Raw genomic sequence first — 21,084 nt, forward strand, 5'->3', positions numbered from 1 at the left:
TGAATAGTGTTGTTTATTATTACTATTTTATTGTAATATTTTTTGTTTTACAAAAGTTTTTTAGATTGTGCTTTAAGATTGTTTTCTATCAGTTACTATAGCAACAATAATAAGTTTTTACTGTATTGCTATGCAAACGAGACAAAGACAAATTTCAAATATGATTTAATAAAATAATGTTAATGTCTGAATTATAAGTTAACGGTTTGAAAAGTGACTGATATTACAATGTTTTTCTTATGAAATTTATTTATTAAATAATATATACTCTGTGTATAAAAAATATTTTATTTGTACAAAATTTGCGATTACCAGTTTTTTAAAGAATTTGAGATAACAATCGAAAAGAATAACTGTTTTGCACATAAGATTGAAATAATCAAAATATAGGTCTGACAGGTGTCATAACTAGAATGGTTTTAAATGTGCCACATGAAATAAGAGTCACTCTTGAAAATAGGGATATACTAAAAATTTGAAAATGAAAAGAATAAGTGTTACCAAATTACAAGGAACAAATTTTATTAATAATTAACATTTTTGAACATTTATACAAAATATAATTAATTTTTATTATTATTGACTGTATAAAATAAAACACCACAATAAAAACTGTAAAAAAAGCAAAATAAAAAGTATACTTTAGCATTACATTTCTTTATATAAAATTTTTTACTGTCAAAATGTATTACCTTGATAATGCAGTTGTAAGTTTAAAAATAATCCTTGTTGCTTGAAAGAGAGCTAATGATGTAAAAGTAGCAGTTTTCAGCTTTTTACACTATAATAATTTTTTTTTAATATTCTCCACACCCCTGGTAGGTTTTTTTATTGAAAACAATGATTTTAACTACATTATTAGCAATGTATTTTGATCAACCTGATGACAATTCACAATGGGAATTTAGTGTCAAAACCAAAGGGGTATGCAATCAGGAGAGAAACATTACGACACAGTTAATTCAAGAAACACATCGCTCACCAGACATGAAACGGCCATGTAAAACATATTATTTCACAATTAACAATTACCAAGAAAATGTTTTCTGTTTTTTTTCTAGGAATCTGAAGTCCACTGCAGTCTTTCTTCGTAGAATTTTATTACTGTCTGTGGAATCCGAATATTAGCTTGTTTCGCTTCAACTAAATCAGCTTCATCACTTCCCTTCCATTTTATTAAAAATAATAATTCACCTCCAGCATTAGTTGCTCCAAGTATCTTTTCTACTTCAAGACCTCTTTGAAACCCTCTAACTTTATGTTCTTGGTTTGATTTTGATGTCCCTGGATGTAGTTCAACGTTTTCTTTTTTAGAATTAGTTTTATTACAATGTTTGTGTTTTATATGGTCATCATCTTTCGATTTTCCTTTACCGTCATCATGTATCCTGTTGTTATTTATTGCAGTCTTGTTCTGTGAAGTACCAGGTGATAATGAAAGAGAGGATAGAGAAATAGTTGAGTCTGAATAAGTAGAAGGGTATGGTTGTGAACGATTAGAACTTTCCAGCAATTTTTCTTTTTTTTTTCTTTCCTCAAAGTCAGCTATCAGTTTATCACAGGTCACATTCTCTTCAGGCTCCCATGTACTTTCCTCATAACTATAACCTTTCCATTTCAAATAATATTCCACTTTATCGTTAACAATTCTTCGATCAAGAACTTCCTCGACGATATATACGCCATCTTCTTGTTCGTCATTTGAACTAGATGAAATCTCTTGATCGCTGCTCATGACTAGATTAAAATCGCACTCATTTCTGAAATCAGACAGATAAATTTTATTATGTAAATGAAAAGGTCAATTCTGAATGTTAAATAATAGAAATATAATTGTGATAGGAAAACATATAAATGATCGGTCAGGCTTAACACATATTGATGACTTTCAGTTATTAGTCGTTAAAGAATAAACTTATCAAAATACATGATTTAGACATCTGTAATGCCATATTTAGATGAATGACCATATATTTTTACAGAATTGATCATTAAAATAAGTTCTCAATGAGCATTACGCCTTATTATTATACAATTAAAGTAATAATTACTTCAAATCAATAAAGCTTGATGAAAAAACAAATAATATTAATTGTTAACATTACGCAGTTAATATCTTAACTGCCTAGATAATATAAATTAAAAAAGAATCGTACTCTTAAATAGAGATTCTACAAATTTTTTCTATGTTTTAAATGGAAAAAGTTTTTAAAAAAAAGAAAAAAAATCTATTTACTTATTTTAATTTGGCAAATTTATAAGATTTATTTTAGGTTTTGTAAAATTTATTTACTTTATGTTTTCATAGCTTTCTTTAAGAATATAACCAAAAATGATCATTAGTACATTTGTTATATACATGAAAATTTTATTAGGGACTTCAACTTCTGTGATGTAAGCTAGTAGCTACAATACTTGTTACCAATAGCCATTTGCTGCACTAATATCTATTTTTAATTTATATTTGTATTTGCCATTGTGGATACAATATTTGTGTATGCAATGGTATATTTTTCAGTTAAAGAATGTAGTAATGAATTTAATTTATAATATTTTCTGAACACCTTGAATAGTGTTTTTCACTATCTCAGCTTTATAAAAAGAATACGATTTCATTTATAGGTACCTATAGGTGCTGCTAAATTTATACAAAATATTTGCGGTACTCAATTTAAAAAGAATGGTAGATTCCAAAATAAAATCCTAAATTTAATGTTTAACAAAAATAGTTTTGTAAATATGTTAAAATACTTACTGGTCATAGAAACCAAAAATTATTTTTAATTATACTATTACTATATTTTTAATTTTATATAATATCATCTAAATATTTTGATTTTTATAAATAATTATTTATACATATATTTTTTTTGTTACAGGTAAGTGACTATTTTATTTGAAAATTTATTTCTTCATCTTTCAGGTATTCTTAATTTTACAAATTCTTCTAATTAAATATTTATTAACTTTAATATAAGGTAGCTGTAAATAATTGTTTTATTTCTGACAGCTCATAAAATGAACTCTTACATTCTCAAAAATTTAATTATTCAGTTTCTGTTAAAAGAACTATTTAGTGTTCTAAATTTTCCTACTTTTTCCTCAATTTTGATAAAATTAAAGAAGAACTAAACAGAAAACTAATTATGAGTTCTTATCTAACAGCGTTGGTAATGAATAAGAAAATTTCAGTGTTTGTAATGAATGTTTTATTGCTTAAAATTGTATACAAGCAAGAAATATTTCAATGTTTAAGTCAGAGATTATTTCAAAAGTCTACATCTATTATTTATAATTTCGATGGAAGTATGTTTTGTTCACCCATAACCTTGAAAGAGAGGTTACCTACCATCTCTGGCTAGTGGTGTCCACAGTTAATGATATGTAGAGTGTTTAGATGGTATGTCTGTATTTATCTGCCTTATCTGATGACAGACATAAAAGTATCAAAATGCATATAGTAATTTATAAATTTTTAAAAGAAATTTTACAGGATTAAAGTTCATATTATGTGTGACCCACATCACCGGGCAGAGTGTGTTACTAGTGAAAGGAGAGTACATTAGGTTATAGTAATATACTCTGCATATGACAATTAATTGAAATATTCCTAACAAAAAAATGATAGGATTTTCTGAAAGGGCATTTGTACCATTTATGCTGCATTTCACACCAAAAGGATGGTGCAGTGTTTTCTGTTTAACTTTTGTTCGTTTTAAAATCAAAAATAATTTATCCAGGTGCTTTTTTTTCATTCATCCCTTCAGCTGAGTTAGCAGTTAAGGCTGCTGAAGTTAATACACCTAAATATCTTTATTCAGCATTATTACAGCTGTGTTGATCTAACAAAACTTTTACTATCTTCTATGCCGGTCAGCACTTATTAGAAATTTTTTTTTATATCCTGCAAGGAGTGTAATGAGAGGCGACTGAAAAGTCTTGAGTGATTTTGTTCTCTAAGGTGTAGTTGTATAGCACAACTGTCCAAAGCAAACTAAAAAACTAAACAATTTCTTTGAATCAATTTTTTTTTTTTTTATAGATTAAAAAAAAGTAGATTATGTAAAAGTAGTACTTTGTCATTTCGCTTTTAGTAGTGTTTACTGAATCGGCACCATCAGCCTTAAGAATAAGATAATCGTTGTCTAATACCTTGCCAAAGAAATTAATATCAGCTATAAATTAATTCCTATATTTTCCTTTGTTTCTATGACGTTTACAAACTATTAGGTAGATTTCATAAGAGAGCTACCTATTGTAATGGGTACTATGATTAGATTTCCGGAAAATTTCGATATTTCTTCGCGTTTCACATTCCCATACCACAAACCACCATCAGCTCAAAAGTTTATATACATATATATATATATATATATATATATATATATATATGTATATATATATATATATATATATATATATATCACTTTCTTGTGGACACGATGACTACCGTAATTTTGCGCTAATCACTTTCAAATTGTTCCCTAAAGAAAACTTGACCCAAAATCTCGGTCGAGTTCGTTAACGGCCAAAATGGGACCATGGGGGTGGAGATGGGTTGGCTTTTTCGAAAAAACAATATTGCTATAACTTTTTTATTAAGTAAAATATCGAATTTGTTTACAGTTACTACGATTCTTTGGAAAAGGGCCTAAAACTTATGTAAGTAACGTTTTTTGATATCACCAACCATTGGCTCAGGGGGTGGAAAAAATGGGGTTTCGAAGACAAAAAAATCTTACCTCCCTTATTAGGCACAGTATCGAATCGGTTTAAAGTGGTCGTTAGTCCTCTAAACATTACCTAAAACTTTTGCCTGAGCAATTTTTGATATAACCAACCCTTACGGCAAGCGGTGACCAAAATGTTGCTGGCTGGATTGGTAAGATGGGACTTGTCGTATGCTTAACAAGTGAAACTTTTTTCCACATGCAACCACTGTCGTATTGGGTAAATTTGAAGATTTTCTTAAATTTAAGTTGGAAATTTTTTTATCCCATCCTTAGCATTGGTGAAATCTTTTTTCAACTTTTTTTCTAATTTAATTGTATTTGATTTATTAATAACTATTAACCTATGATTGTAAAAAAAGTTTTACAATAAATAATAATTCAATAATAATAATTTTAAAAAAATATATATATATATTTGAAAAACAAATCAGAAATTATTAGTGAAATAAAATTTTACGTACTTTTCATTTAAAAAAAGGAAATGAAGTCGGATTCGAACCGATATACCTTCCCCCTGGAAGAACCAAATATTTCATTAAAAATTTATTTGGCTGTAATTCTGGAACCAATGAAAATAAGTACCACTTATGATATATCGTTGAAAAGCTCTCAGTGAGGGCGTATTACTGCAGTAAAGAAAAACTTCGAAATCCAAATGTTTTGAATTTTGGGTTTTTTGGAGGTTTTGGTCAAGTCGATTGCAATCAAAAGGGGAGGTGCACAATTAGATGTTACAACAGTCCTAAATCCAAAATTTCAACAATCTACGCCTAATCGTTTTTGAGTTATGCTAGGTACATACGTACATACAGACGTCACGCCAAAAATAGTCAAAATGGATTCATGGATAGTCGAATGGAAATTTCAGTTGAAATCTGAAAACAGTAATTTTTCGCTATCACAATACTTTCTTTACTTCGTACAAGGAAGTAAAAATCGAGATTTATAAATGACAGTTAATTATTTTAATTGGTCCCAAATTATTTTTATTGGTAACTGGTCCCTGGTTATTGAATTCACTGCTGCAACAATTCGATTTCGCAGATCTTGAAGAGCAGCAGGCTTAATTGGTAAATCTACCGGGTTGGTCTAGTAGTTAACTCGTCATCACAAATCAGCTGATTTCGAAGCCGAGAGTTCTAAGGTTCAAATCCTAGTAAAGGCAAGAATAACTTTTTTTACGGATTAGAATACTAGATAGTGGATACCAGTGTTATTTGGCGGTTGGGATTCAATTAACCCCACATCTCAGGAATGGTCGACCTGAGACTGTACAAGACTACATTTACATTCATACATATCATCCTCATTCTTCATCTAAAGTAATATCTTACGGTAATTCCGGAGGCTAAACAGAAAAAAGATAATAACCCTGAAGTAAAAGGTTGCATATATATATTTGTTGTTCATATTCTAATGTCAACATATTACAAAATAGAATTATAAACGGTTTAAAGTAATAAAACATATTATTACATTTGCTTCTTAGAAATTAAATTATCTATTTAAAAATTAAAGAGATAAAACATTTCATTTAATAGAACGTAATAATATTAAAAATGCCTCATAAAAACAAAATTTATAAAAAAATACGAGTAATACACGTGTAATGAATGACACGCTTATAATAAATTATAATATGAAAACAAGTTTAAATTAATTATTATTTTATATTATAACACAATACGAATAGGATAGGGCAGCTTACATTTTAATATCAACACATGCCTTTATATTTAAATGACTTGAAAAAAATGACTTTATATTTAATAATTAAAGGCCCGATGTTTACTCTAATAAACGAGGTCATGTTTTTAAATGGACTTTTATTCGAAATCAGTAAAAGATCTTTAATAATTAAAAATAAATTATTGTTTTTATTTTTACCTAAAATATCTATTTTTCAAACCGAATGAATAATCCCGTTTTAAGGGTTGTAAATGGATAAAACCCCCCAAATTACAAAATAGTTTATTTCATTATATTTTTGGTCAATCTTATGTTTTAGGTAGATTTCATAAGAAAGCTACCTATTGTAATTGGTACCATGATCCGACTTCCGGAAAATTTCGACATATCTTCGCGTTTCACAACCCCAGATACCAAAACCACCATCAGTTCAAAAGTGTGTGTATGTATGTGTAAATATATATATATATATATTTTTTTTTTCACTTTCTTGTGGACACGATAACTGCCATAATTTTGCGCCAATCACTTTCAAATTGATACATAAAATATAACAACCCAAAATCTCGGTCAAGTTCCTTAATGGGCAAAATCGGACCATGGGGTGAAAATGGGGGGGGCTTTTTCGAAAAAAAAATATCGCTACAACTATCTCATTAAGTAAAATATCGAATTCGTTTAAAGTTCCTATTATTCTTTGGATAAGGGCCTAAAACTTCTTTCAGTAAATTTTTTTTAATATTATCAAGCATTGGCCCAGAGAGTGGAAAAAATGGGGTTTCGAAGACTAAAAAAATCTTACCTCCCTTAATAGGCATAGTATCGAATCGGTTTAAAGTGGTCGTTAGTCCTCAAAACATTACCTAAAACCTTTGCCTGAAACAATTTTTGATATGAGTAACCCTTGCGGCAAGGGATGACCAAAAAAACCGTACACACTACAGCTCTTTTTTCACCAATCTCTGCAGTCTACCAGTATACAGGCCTCTTTGGCTGTCTATTCGCTTTAAACGTGTCCTGGCACACTGTATTAATTGCAGGACGCCAAGTCCTCCGCAACCCTCGGACATACCTGGTAAATCCTATCGATTGACCTATCTTTAAACCGCCGAAGACTACTCTGATTAATCCGCCATCGTGCCGGTCCTCCAAGGGCTTGGGACTTCCCAACACGACACTCAGCCCCCGATGATCACTGCCAAGTTCAGCACCTAAAATTTCAAATTCTGACGATCCCGCCAATGAGTCAGAGGCATACAAGTGTTCTATAACAGATCGCTTACCACCCCGCCAAAAGGTTGGAGTTCCATCATTCAGACTACTAAGTCTTTATGAGGCCGTCAATTCTGCCAAACCTTCACCTCAGCGATCAGTTACTGCACCACCAACCTCCGCAATCTTCGCATTAAAATCGCCAAAGATTAACACAGGGCAATTGGCCCGCCTAACATCTTCCCTCAGTTCGTCTAGAAACTGAAGATAATCATCCCACGTACAACTAGGGAAGACATAACAACTGTAAAGGAACCGTTCCTCAACCTTGATGCGAACATATCCCTCACCCCTCTTCAAATCTGAATAGGCAAATCTGCCTGAAAGGTTCCTGATGGCGGCATCTCCTCTGAGATCCGTCCAGCAGTCATCAGCTCTTACCGTAAATCCATTTGGCTCCGAAACCAGGTCATAATCCACGCCCCCTGCAGAAGCAGACTCCCACAGCAGGTCGTGAACCAGCCCACTCCTATTCGCATTTATTTATTATATCTCCATTCTGTGGACCGTTGTTTATCCTGATTACAATCCGAACTACCAAATCTGTGCCCTTGTTGCCCACATTTGGCGTATTTAGCCGCCTCACGACAGTCCCTACTAAAGTGCCCAGCCATCCCACAATTGTAGCAGGAATTCCTTCTGTCAGATCCCCTATAGCCTCCCGCAAGATGCCCCTACTTCCAGCATCTAAAATAGCGAGGAAAATCTTCCCTAAGAGCGACCCTACAGGACAACCACCCTATGTTGATATCCTGTCTTTTGCTAAGAGAATATTCGCAGCCTTCCTTGGTAATATGACCGACGCATTTTGCGTCTGGCCATAAGCCGGTCGCACAGAAGACACACGAAAATCGTGTCTGTCCTCATCAGGAAGAGCCTCTTGAACAGTTCGCAAGACATCCTCCTTCGTAGTTTCTCCATCCATACCCCTAATATGGACTACAACAGGCCTACCTAACCTGCCCCCAGGAGTGATCAACGCACCCTGTACACTCTGTTGCACCTTTTCCGTGAGAGCTTGAGCCTCCCCAGCACCATCTCTGATACGAAATTCCAATGCCTCGCCTCTGTCTTTCCTGGCAGCAATGACTACACCAGGTGCAATCTCTCCCGTCCCTACCTTAACTTCACGCAGAAGTTGAGCATAAGTGAGCCCCTTCCTTTTTAATAATAACCGTGGGTTCTATCGACTTAGACCTACTCCTGGATGTCTTATCTTCCTTCAAGAGAATTCGATTCGCACCATCCCTCCTTGAACAGTATTCATCAGACGTCTAAGTTTATGCGATTTCCTAAAAATTCTGGATTTTAGGAATATTATGCCGTACGCTTTTGTAATCTGTGTAGATTATGCCAGGAATTGCTGCAAAAAGGCAGTGGTCTGAATTAAAAGACTGGAACATTTTCCCTTCTCAAATTTTTAACTTTTTTTTGTTAAATTTAAAATGGATCTCTTATGAAAATAAAATATGCGCAAGGCAAATAAATACCTATATAAAATCGAAACACACTAGATATCCATCGACTACGGACATACAACCAAAAGACGGTGGTAACCTCTTTAACATGATTGAGTGAGCGGAACATGTTTCCATCAAATTCATAAATAGACCTTTAGAATAATTTTTGCATTAAAAATCTGTTTGTGGACCCCATGTCACGTATTATTAATTTTGATAGTTTGATATTAGCTAAAGAAGGTAGAATTTTCCAAAATATCTAAAAAGTACTGCTACTTAAATATAAGATTTTATTTGTCTTAGTAATAAGAAACGCTTGATGAAACTAAATTTAACGTATAAATAAGCTATAATGTTTTATTTCCAGTCTTTGAATCGTGTAGAATTTAAATACATAAATGAAATATTTTAATGTTAGGCTTTTGTATTATTGTTTTCCAAAAGTTATCTTAAAGAAATCTTATGCAGTCACTCTTAAGTACCTTACTTAAAAACAAATTATTACTTAAAGAGAATTATTTGAAACGATGAAATAAAAATTATATTTGTCTTGATAAACTAATACAGTAAAACCTGAGTTAACGGAACCTGGATTTAACGTAATCCTGTCTACAACGGAAAATTTTCCTGGTCCCATGAATTTTTAATACTATACATAAAGTACAGTACTAAATTTTCCCACAATATAAAAAAGAATATGTATATTGTACAGTACTATACAATAGTAATGGGAAGAATCGTGAACGAGTCGTTCCTTCGATTCGATTCTTTATACTGAACGAAAGAATGATGAATCGGTTTGCCGGAAAACCCCATTCTCTTTATGATTCTCAACAATGAATTGGATAGGCGATAGAAAATCTTTCTCGGTTACGATTCGGCTCATATAAATCTGTCTAAGGAGTCGAATAAGAGTTGAAAAGGAAGAATCGAGGACATTTAGTAGGTATGCATGAGATGAGTCGGAACAGGATTATGAACACAGATGAACCACTAAACATGGGCGAAGAAGAGAAAGAAAGCATGCGCATTAGAGTTTACACTACTGGTAGTGGTGGCGAGGAAAATAATCGTTGAATCTGACGAACGATTCTTTTTTACAAATCGTTTCTGATAATCGAATCGAAAGAAACGATTCCTGAAAAAGAATCGTTTATCCCACCGCTACTACACATAATGTATGCAGTATACTGTACTACGCTTTGTTACAAATTACCCTACATAAACGAAAATAAAAATTAGTCATGTCAAAGTTGAAACTGATAAATTCGCATTTAACAGTACAAAACTGTTTACATTTTCATTACCTTGCCACTCATATTAGGGGATGACAGACAGACCTTGAACAGGCGACGGCATACAGTCATCATTGATATTTACTTTCTATAAATTAGCGTTTATGCCTACTGCCCTGTGAATCAACACACTCATCTTTCCTTATCTCGAGTCACAATTTTTATTTAAATTAATTATGTAATGCCGCTGTACGTAACATATCCATGTGTCGTTTTGTTAAAATGCATACACACACACGCACAATAAAGAAGAAATGCTTTATTGTGTGTGTGTGTGTGTGTGTGTGTGCATGCATTTTTATTAGACATATAATTATTTATTTATTAATTTACTTATTTATTATTTTTATAATTATTTATTTGTATTTTATTTATTAGACATATAATAATACAAAAATCATACGTTTAGAAATTTGTAACGTATTCAAATACATATATAACTAAATATTCAGCAATCATTAAAAAACAATATAGATTTAAATAAACAATACGTAAAAAAATTAATTGATATGATTATATTATGTTGCGAATGTAGTTTTTTCACTTTTAATAATCAATTTTACAAACAACCATTTGCTTTAGAAATGGATGAACCTTTATCGGCAATTATTTCAGAAATATAACCGCAATTTTTAGAAGATTTCTATAAAAAACAATCTTAACCCGACATGACATTTTATACAAACGTTATGTTGATGATACCATCATTATGTACAACGAAAACGATCAAAATGAATCGTTTTCGGTATACGTTACGGGTAGTAAATAAGTTTAATAAAATTGATATTAACATAAAATTAACTATGGAAACAGAAAATAATAATTATTTAAATTTTTTAAACATAAAAATATACAACAATAAAATAAAATTAGAAATATTTAGTAAACTTTCTTCAAACAACACAATAATTAATTACAATTCATTTCATCCATGGTCCCAAATGATGGCTGTTTTTAATGCACTCTTATATAATGTATAAGCAATACATTATTTAAAATATGATAAAGTTACTCTAAATAAAGAAATTGAAATAATTAAAAATATTGCCCATACAAATGGATATAATAGAAATACAATAAATAAATTATATAAAAGAATAAATAAATAATGGATATAATACTAATACAATAAATAAATTGCATAAAAGAATAAATAAATAATAAAATTAATACTATAAACAATGAAAAATTACCAGAAAAAACTGAAAAAATATATTAAAAAAATGAATACACGCCATATGACAAAAAATTGAAAAATTTTACAAAAAAATTAACAATACCGGTTTATATTACAAATAATAAATTAATGAAATATATTAATAATAATTATAATAAAACATTAGATAATAATGATTCTAAATTGAATAAACAAGGAATGTGTATATAATCTAAGTTGTAAAGATTGTGATATGATATATATCGGTTTGACCAACCGTAAATTTTCCATGCGCACAAAAGAACACATTAATAGTATTAAAAATAACAAACCCGAAAATTCTAATTTTACTAAACATATCTAAGATAATCATACAATCCAAATGATTTTATTAAAATTTTGAGATATTCCCTATAATTATTTTAATACACATAACTTACAAAAATTTCACATATATAGTAACAATAAAAATTTAATTAATGAAGAAACATTTTTTAAAGAAGATTAATTATTTAAATAAGTCCTAAATACAAATATAAAGAGTAAATAATCATAAACAACTAAAATATTATATTTGATAACATGGTTTCCTTTAATTCTATTTTATTTCACCAGAATTACTTTTAATACCTTTTTCCTGTTTAGCCTCCGGGAATTACCGTTCAGGTATTACTTCAGAGGATGATATGTATGAGTGTAAATGAAGTGTAGTCTTGTGCAGTCTCGGTTCTATCATTCCTGAGATGTGTGGTTAATTCAAACCCAACCACCGAACACCTGTAACCACGATCTAGTATTCAAATCTGTTCAAAAGTAAATGCCTTTACAAGGACTTGAACGCTACAACTTCCAAATCAGCTGATTTAGAAAGACGCGTTCACCACTAGACCAAACAGGTGGGTTGTATTCAGTATACTGTTGACATTCAAACGGTCGTGACTGTGTACTCATTTTAATTTTTGACTTATTATAATATTTTTAACGTCCCTGATGATGATTTGAAAAAACCGAAAATTCTTAAGAACATATATATTTTTTGCTGGTAAGGTAGTTAAAAAATGTTTAATTATTTTTTTATTATTAACATAAATCAGTGGAAACCATGTTTAGGAAATCTACAAATTTAGTGTTTAGAATTATTTAAGAACAGTTTAATTTCAGTTTTTATATAAGTAGTTTAATAAGTTTTTTTATCTTCTGTTTGATATTATTTCGAATTTTTCTGCGTCATCCAACTCACCCCCCCCCCCTCTCACCGCAGTGCGTCGAACGTCATTACCCCACAATTTATTGTTGCACGTATAGAAGACTGTATTAATAACATTTATAAGTCAAGTTCATTGTCATTCCTGCTTAAATATTATTATCTAGCAACATTATTGATTCAAGCAATTTTAGAAGATATTGCCACTTTTTGCCCCACTCAATAAATATTTGTGTTCATATATAAATAATCAATATTTCAAATATTATTACCTCAGTTTCATCTTCCATTAATTTCTATTAAATCATTTTAATTAGCAAACAAATAATTTGCAATTATTTACTATTTTTTTTAAGTAAAGTAACAATTTAAGAATTTAAAAATAATTTTCCCGAAATGCTAAGTAATTTTCTGCCATAAATACGCATAAAATAATTGGGGAGGGGTAGTACAACCTTTTTCTTATGTTGAATTCAATACGACGGCCTATACCGGTCCTCCGTAAAGATCTACCAGGTCTGAAACATAAATTGTAACAATATACATTATTACGATATATATAGAGTGATATTAAAGTACAGAAACGGCTTCATATTTCAAAACTGAGGGATACTAGGAATTAAAAACAAGTACGGATCTACATAGTTATAAAATTACTATTTTATGGTGTGTTTTTGAAAATCTTCCGCCATCTTGGATCCGCCATATTGAATCAATTTTTTTTTTAAATAATAGGAAACTGGACTTGTGATAGATGATTTTAATGTAAACTTTTACAATTAAACTATGAGGAAAACTGTTTCCCGATAAATGCCTTCGTTTTCGAGTAAAAAGCAAACAAAGTTGCAAAAACGGAGAAAAATCGCGGTAGTAATAAAACGAGGTAAAACGATGTGTAAGTAACTGTTTTATTTCGTATTATCTTCAGAATTACATCCAGTAGCAAAGTATAAACAGTTAATTTTGGAATTAATGACCCAAACGTTAGTAATAACAGCCTTCACAATAAATAATAATAATAATACACAATAACTAATAGATTACAACAATATAAATTAAATGGCTGAAAAATAGCTAATTTCATGTTGGGTAACGGTTTTCCGAATCTTTGAATGAAGGTCCTAAACAAACGTCTGCAAAAGGTCAATTGATTTTGTATCATTAGCGGCAGTTTTTGGTCTTCCGGTGCGAAGACAATTTCTTACAGTACTGGTTTCTTCAAATCGTTGTACTGTCATATTTCAAAATATGACCTAGATATTTAATTCATAGTGATAAAAATAGTACAAATTTAAATCATGGTATTTAAAAATCATTACAATATGACAACCTAAATCTTGTCACAGTCGATTTAGTTATCGGTTTTCTGTTTTGAAATCTGTATTAAATAAATCACATGTAACTTTTCTAAAAACCCTACTCTAGCACCCTGCCCGTACATCATCAACAGTTATTTTTATCGGTTTTAGTTAAAGGGTGTATTACATGATGAGACTAAATGAGTAAACAAGATGATAATAATAATAAAATTTGCACTTAGAAAAAGGATTGAACCACTAAAATTTAATTCTCCAATACCTAATTGATTAGAGACAACCAAAAATACTGTACTTGTATGGTGAAATATGAAGCTAATATAAAAAGTTAATCACTTGCACTGACGTAACGTAATATTAATTCCACTGTTGTTAAGTTACAGAGGATTAACTTTTCTAAATTTGTGATACATTTTTAAATTTCAAATCTTTTTTCACAATTTATTGCATTAAATATAATTTATGGCCTAAAACATTTAACTAAATTTTAAAATTAAATATTGTCATAATTAAAGTAAATAATATTAGTCGGCTACAAAATAAATTTTGTAGTAGTATTGCAAATTATTAGTTACTGTGTAATATTATTAATGTTGTATATTACTGTGAAGGCTTCTAATTATAGTGTTTGGGACATTAATTCGAACATTAACTGTTTAAAGTTTGTTATCAATGTATTTCTGAAGGTAATATGAAATAAAAAAATTACGGAGTTTTTGCTTCGTTCTATCGCTACCGCAATTTTTCCGTTTTTGTAATTTTGATTGCGTTTAACTCAAAAACGAAGACGTTTATCGGAAAATAATTTTTTCATCGTTTTTCTCGTAAAATTTTACATTAAAATTATGTATCGCATAATTTAAATGTAACCCCCCACCATCCTATTTGAAAAAAAAGTTTGTTTCAATATGGTGTTTCAAACATAACATTTCAAACACCATAAAGTAATAATTTTATAACTATGCACATCCGCTTTTATTTTTACCACCTAGTGTCTCATTTTTGAAATCCGTTTCCATAGTTTAAGTATGACCTGTATACGGTTTCATAATTTCAGTTAAAAAGGTAATTTTCCGTAATTCGTCTAGGGTTTTTCTCACCCAAAAAACTGAAATTCAAAATAACGCATAAAAGGTTATACGTAATAAAAAAACAAGAAATTTCATTCAGATAAATTGTATTACATATGAGAGAAAAAGTTAGGTTAAGATCCTTTAATCTAATCCTGAGCAATAATAAGGTTTTTTCGTTAAAATGTACGTAAAAGAAGTGCGGGTAAAACAAAATTGTTTCTTAAGTGCCCCAAAAGAAAAGAATTCTTTTAATCAGCGACTGGATTTGTGTAAACAGTAATTTTGATATTATTAAAAGTATTGTTAAAATATTTACTTACATAGTGAATCGCAGTTAATCCTAAACCTGCTGGCACTTTTTACACACTGTTGTATTAATGAGGTCGGTCGGGTGGTATGACGTTATACGAAACGCTATCTGTCGTTAAAACTTTGTACTACAGAGAGTAGTTTTGTAATGATTCTGCACTGAAATTATATTACCGATAACGCTGTAATTTAATTTCTCTCTTTTCCCCCTTTTCAACAGTTCATATAATTCTGTCTTTCATCGTTTTATTCGTATCAGTCGCGACAGAGGCAGTAACTATTAGTTTTAAATACAATAATTGTTTTTTTTAAATTTATGTTTACTTATCTACGTAATTTATTTAATATTCTTAGATAACGTATTATCCTCTAACTAGTCCAAATTTTATTTTCGGTTACACTTTCATTTTTCTTTTTAAATATTGTATCTAGAGAGTATTCTACGATTCGTATACGTAATTTATTAGCTACTGTACGGCCGTAGCTTTGTTCGGGTGAGAGACCTGTTACAAGCAGTCTATCACTTGGGGGTACATTTTCACAGACCAAGTAAATATTTGTTCAGCGAAAAAATGTATGTACATTCGAATCGAAACTCTCTTTTATCCGATTTACTTCCTCAATTTATATCGTTTACCGGAAACGAAAGATCGTCGCCATAGAAGTTGAAGGATAAAAGAATAATACTACTAGAATAAAAAGTCATTATGATAAGTTTATTAATTAATTTAATTAATTAATGTTTATACAAGCACACACACACACAGACACGCAGAAGTAGTTAAAGCATGATCGACTCTTTCTTAGGTTTTGTAAACGGAGAAATCTTTTAGGGAAGGAAAACAGATATTTTCTTGAAAAAATTTTATGATCTCTAAAAGAAGAGCCTACGAAAGGCCTCTTATTTACTAAATAAAAATTCAATTACCGTTTTTTGTGAGCGTTAAAAATTAATTAAACTCTTAATTCGTTTTTCAGATTATACATATTTATATACACTTTTTTTTTTGAAATACAATGGTCCAAATATATTTTAATCTTTAAAATCAAACTAGTGTCCATCATACGTAAATCATCGTATAACATTATGAAAGCGCGTGTTACCGATTATAAAATGCAAATTTTATGCTTTTATCTTAAAGGTATTTTCTGTTTGTGATAAAAAATCACGTGAGGTATAGTTAGAACGTGTAAAAATCGCGTAATTTCCACTATCAAAGATAGGTCGACTGTCTTTGTGGGTTCCACATCTCACCCGGTACTGAAAGGATTAAGATGCACAGACGTTACTAGATGGTCGAGCGGTCAAAATTTCGTGTATAATGAAGTAATACATTTTTTTATTAACCGTATTTATGTATAAATTTTGAAAATTGTTTATTTTCGTTTTTCCTGTAGCTATAAAAATGTTTTTATATATTTTGAATATAAGAAATTTTATATATTCGAATAAAATCAGAATAGTGGCTTACTTTTTATTTCTGATTGCAGAATATGGTAACGGTTTGTTGGTCTTTATTGAACATCTAGAAAATTGTTTAATATGTTCTATTATTGATTTTAACGATAATTTTTTTTCTTATATATTTGCCTAATTTTTGTTTGATTTTTTACTCTCGTCTGCCGGGATGACTGTTTATTAATATTTATGAAGAATTAAAACAAACAGCCTTTTTTAAAAATTGATAAAAAAATTAACAGTAATTAATTTCTTTAATTTTTATTTCATTCAGTATGTCGGTTGATTAACGTGAGTGAAGTGTACTGAATATCAAAATTAATATTCATTTTACAAAAAAGATCTACATATTTTTTTTACCCTGGATAATCATTATTTCAGGCGGATAATAATTTCTGATAAGTAGATTGGGTGCAATAATAATGTATTAAAATTAAAAGATAGGGTGTTTGAATGGACGTCGTCAGTTGGGAGCGCCTGAAAAAATCTCGGTCAGTTGCATCCCTCATAGTAAACTTTACCTGGTCGACTCCGTCCCTCATTGGAAATTATACCTCGGTATTTCGTAAAATTGATCATAATAATAAGTTCAGATTCTCATGTTCGTTCGTTTGTCTTCTTCTAATCATTTGTAGTTTAAATATACCAGTGAATAGGTAAAATATATTTCACACTTCTTAATAATCATCACCTTTAGATATCCTTTGAAAGAAACTACAGTATACGTTTTGTCTAGCCACTTATAACAGTTTTATCAGTCTTCTATGTTACATTTTTTTATTTAATTTTTTTACTGCTGTTTATCTAACAACTTAAATTATAAATTTTACCAGTCTTCTCTGCTACTTTATTTTACTGGTAACCGTTTCATGCAGACAGCCTCTACATACTGTATTCGATAACAGATTTTTCTGGTAAATTTATTCATTTGTTCCCGAAGATAAATTTTTTCTCTTCTATCCGTTTATATTTCCCTAGATTTTCTTTGTTTCTTAATTTGTTGATGTATGTATCAACCTGGAGATCTCTCTAAACATCAATTTCATTGCATATGTTGGATGAGAAGTGTAGAATGCGTTTCATGGATTTAATCGAGCGTGAAAATTTTTTCAGTCGTTCTCTTACAATTGGTTGAAACGCCGAAATCTGCTCATATTCTTGGAGGAAACGTAATGTCAGGAGAGATGTAATTATCGAATATGTAATCTGTGAATATTCGTAATGCTTTGTTTTCCGTCTGGTTGTAAAACCATTAGATCGTCTGTGAAATAGTCTTCCAAAAAATAATTTCAAAAATCCCGGAAAAGGTATAAATACAATAACAAGCGGGTGGGGTGAGGGTGTTGAACAGTTCTTATTGTTAGCAGTAACGGGGACGCAATTGACCTTGCTCGGTATGAATTACGTCGTAACTTGTTTTGTTTTAGTTGTCATCCTGTGAACCGTGCTGTACAGGAATTATTGTAAATTAAAAGAATATTTCTACCCAGTAGAAAATAAAGTACGAAACAGCTGTTACCTATAAATAGAAATTGTATAGTTTCCGGTTCAGCGATCGTGTAAAGATTATTTGTAACCAGTGTTCCCTCTTAGTTGTGTGCGTGTGCTCGCGGACATAGATTTTAAACATAGCGCGCACAAAACATTTTTGCGTGCAGACGATTCAAAAATTAAAAATTTATATGTTTTAAATTCAAATTAACTGCCAACTATAAAGTCTGTCAGCAATTGTCAGTGGTGACTGATGAGGCCTGGAATAGTGATTCTCATTTGAGAGCTGCGCAATTAGTTCTGGAAATCCCTGTCACGCTTATGGCGTCATGTGTGCATAAGATTGCATCAATGTTTAAGCTAACATCCTGTTTATGTTAAAATCATAATTATGTGATTTCCGACTTTTGTTATTAAATATTAATTTTTCAGTGTTTCAGTGAAATAATTTTATTAAAATAACCGGTATAATAAATAATAAGTTTTAAATATTAAGTGTTCGTTTAATAATAACCTCTGGGTTCAAAGTTTGTTAATAAATTAAATTAACAAAACCCTAAATTATCGCGTTAAAAATGGAAGGAAGTTTTAAAAGAAAAAAAAAACGGCCTACGAATTAAAGATAAACTGTTTTTGTGGAATAACCCGATTAAAGACCAGACCTGCGATTCTTCTTCAATCGTTTCTGCAATTTCTTTTTTTAATTTTTTAATTTTGTTGAGAACCAGATTGGATTTGTGCATTTCTGACGCAAAGTGATAAAGATATTGAAACTGTGGTAAGGATTGTAATTGTGGTAAGGATTGTTTATACTCTATTCTCAAGATCTACAACGAAGAGAAGTAAATTTAATATTATTGATGCTTCTAAAAATTAATTTACAGCTTTCAAGGCCATCGATGAGGTGAGGTAGTTATCGAGGCGATTTGCTGTAAAGACAATAATTAGTGATTATGAAGCATTATTTGAATACTTCAATGAAGCACTATTATGAATCGGTTTTGCTTTGTATTCTGACGTACGGTTTTTGAAGGCGGATTGTTAACGGACGTGTGTATAAAATTTTAAGTGATTTGGATAGTGGACTGATTAGTTATTAAGTTGTTTCCTGAAGTATAATATATACTCCATAAGAACAATGAGCAGCAGCAGCAGCATAACCTGTTGATTGAAGAAACATTTTTTAAGTTAATTTAAAAGATTTTTCTAGTTCAGTGAGGTAACTTGTTTACGCTTTTATGGACTTGGAATAATTTCTATAAATCCTGGTTAGCGAAATTCTTTCTAAGTGTTTGAGATCATTGTATAAGGGATTCCTTTTTTACTGTTTTTCCCGTTATTTTCCATTCCCCATCCAAATCCTCCCGGTTCTGTCCGAACCGGGACCTTTCCTATCTCCTGACTCTCCTCAAAAAACCCTCCGACCCCCCTCAAATCCGACCTCGGATTTGGCCCCCCTCTAAAATTGCCCAGTGGGTACTCGATTTACTCGGAATCGAGCTCTGAGCACGTTTCTGAAGTCAAAATGTTTTAAAAACATTTTTGTGACGAGTTAGAGTAGTTTATATGGAAGAAAATCCATTAAGGCTACAACAATACTGGAGAGGTCGCCTGTAAGGGGGAAACGCTCTATCCACGGCTCCTCATCATCGCTAGTAATGGAGCGAGAAGAGACTGGTGAGAAAGTAGTACTTCCGACCACTCAGAAGAGGCAGACAGCTAAACGAATCCGGGTAGCTTCATCAGATGAAGAGGAACGGACTGCTGATTTACGAACACTTCTTGCTAATCTTGAAGTACTTGCAGACGACCTGAGTAGTTTTATCGACCGCGGCATGAAAAGGAAGATCAATTTACTGGATAAAGAACTTAGATTGTTGGTTCATGATTTTTCCCAACTGTTGGAACAATCCCCTCCAATAGGTAACGTTACGATGGCAACATAAACAGAACTTATTGAAGAAAAATTAGAGAGAGGTATGACTGAGGAAAAATTGATATCTGTAGCTTCATGTAGATAGCCGGTATCAACTATGGTAACAACCGAGATAATTAAACAGACTGGAGGTACTGATGATATAGTACGGCTGATAGATTTAGTTGAGGAGAACTGTGTTGACACAATAGATAGGCGTTCACTTAAAGGACTGGCACTGGCTTTACTCAAGGAAAGCAGAGCAAGAAAGGGTCAGGTTATAAGAGACAAAATAGAAGTTTCCATAATACTTGGAGAGGAGATGGAAATGCCTGAGGCACTGAGTTATGTATTCTTCAACTCAAAAGATGAACAAGAAGTACTGACTGATCTATTGAATGCATATAAGCTTATACTCAGAGATGTTGCAACCCGGTTTTTTACCCGCCAGCAGATAAAAATGGTCATTCTGCAAAATGTCTGCTGGCATATCATAGGGGCGAAGAAAAATCTATAAGAATTTTTTTCTCCAAATTGGAGAAGCCGGTACCAGGAGGTAAAAAGACCATAGAAGTAGTAAAACCAGTGAATCAAGAGGGTACAATACTGGTCATAAAATCAGCAGGCCGTTCGTACGCAAAGTTATTAAAATCAATGAAAGAACGAGTATCATCTGACGAAATCAATGATATCCTTTACTTAAAAAAGGAAG

General features: G+C 31.1%; 2 protein-coding genes across 5 annotated transcripts in view; one reads left to right on the forward strand and one right to left on the reverse strand.

Moving 5' to 3' along the window:
- Positions 1-21,084, forward strand: part of LOC142323643 (trehalase-like) — a 431,330-nt gene that overhangs the window by 119,308 nt on the left and 290,938 nt on the right. The gene's annotated exons all lie outside the window — the stretch shown is intronic.
- LOC142323642 (chromobox protein homolog 3-like) lies at positions 498-15,657 on the reverse strand. 4 transcript variants are annotated; one of them, XM_075363641.1, is made up of 3 exons: positions 15,519-15,657; positions 13,082-13,327; positions 498-1,760 (listed from the first exon to the last, which is right to left on the reverse strand). In XM_075363641.1, the coding sequence occupies exons 2-3, from the start codon at positions 13,090-13,092 to the stop codon at positions 1,058-1,060; spliced, it is 714 nt and encodes a 237-aa protein (XP_075219756.1). In that variant the 5' UTR covers positions 13,093-13,327; positions 15,519-15,657; the 3' UTR covers positions 498-1,057. The 4 variants fall into 4 exon arrangements, with proteins under 4 accessions (XP_075219756.1, XP_075219757.1, XP_075219759.1 ...); XM_075363642.1 differs by having other exon boundaries at positions 13,265-13,327; positions 15,519-15,655; XM_075363644.1 differs by lacking the exon at positions 13,082-13,327 and having other exon boundaries at positions 15,519-15,651.

Source organism: Lycorma delicatula, chromosome 4, assembly GCF_047948215.1.
Source record: "Lycorma delicatula isolate Av1 chromosome 4, ASM4794821v1, whole genome shotgun sequence".
In the NCBI taxonomy this organism is placed as follows: Eukaryota; Metazoa; Arthropoda; class Insecta; order Hemiptera; family Fulgoridae; genus Lycorma; species Lycorma delicatula.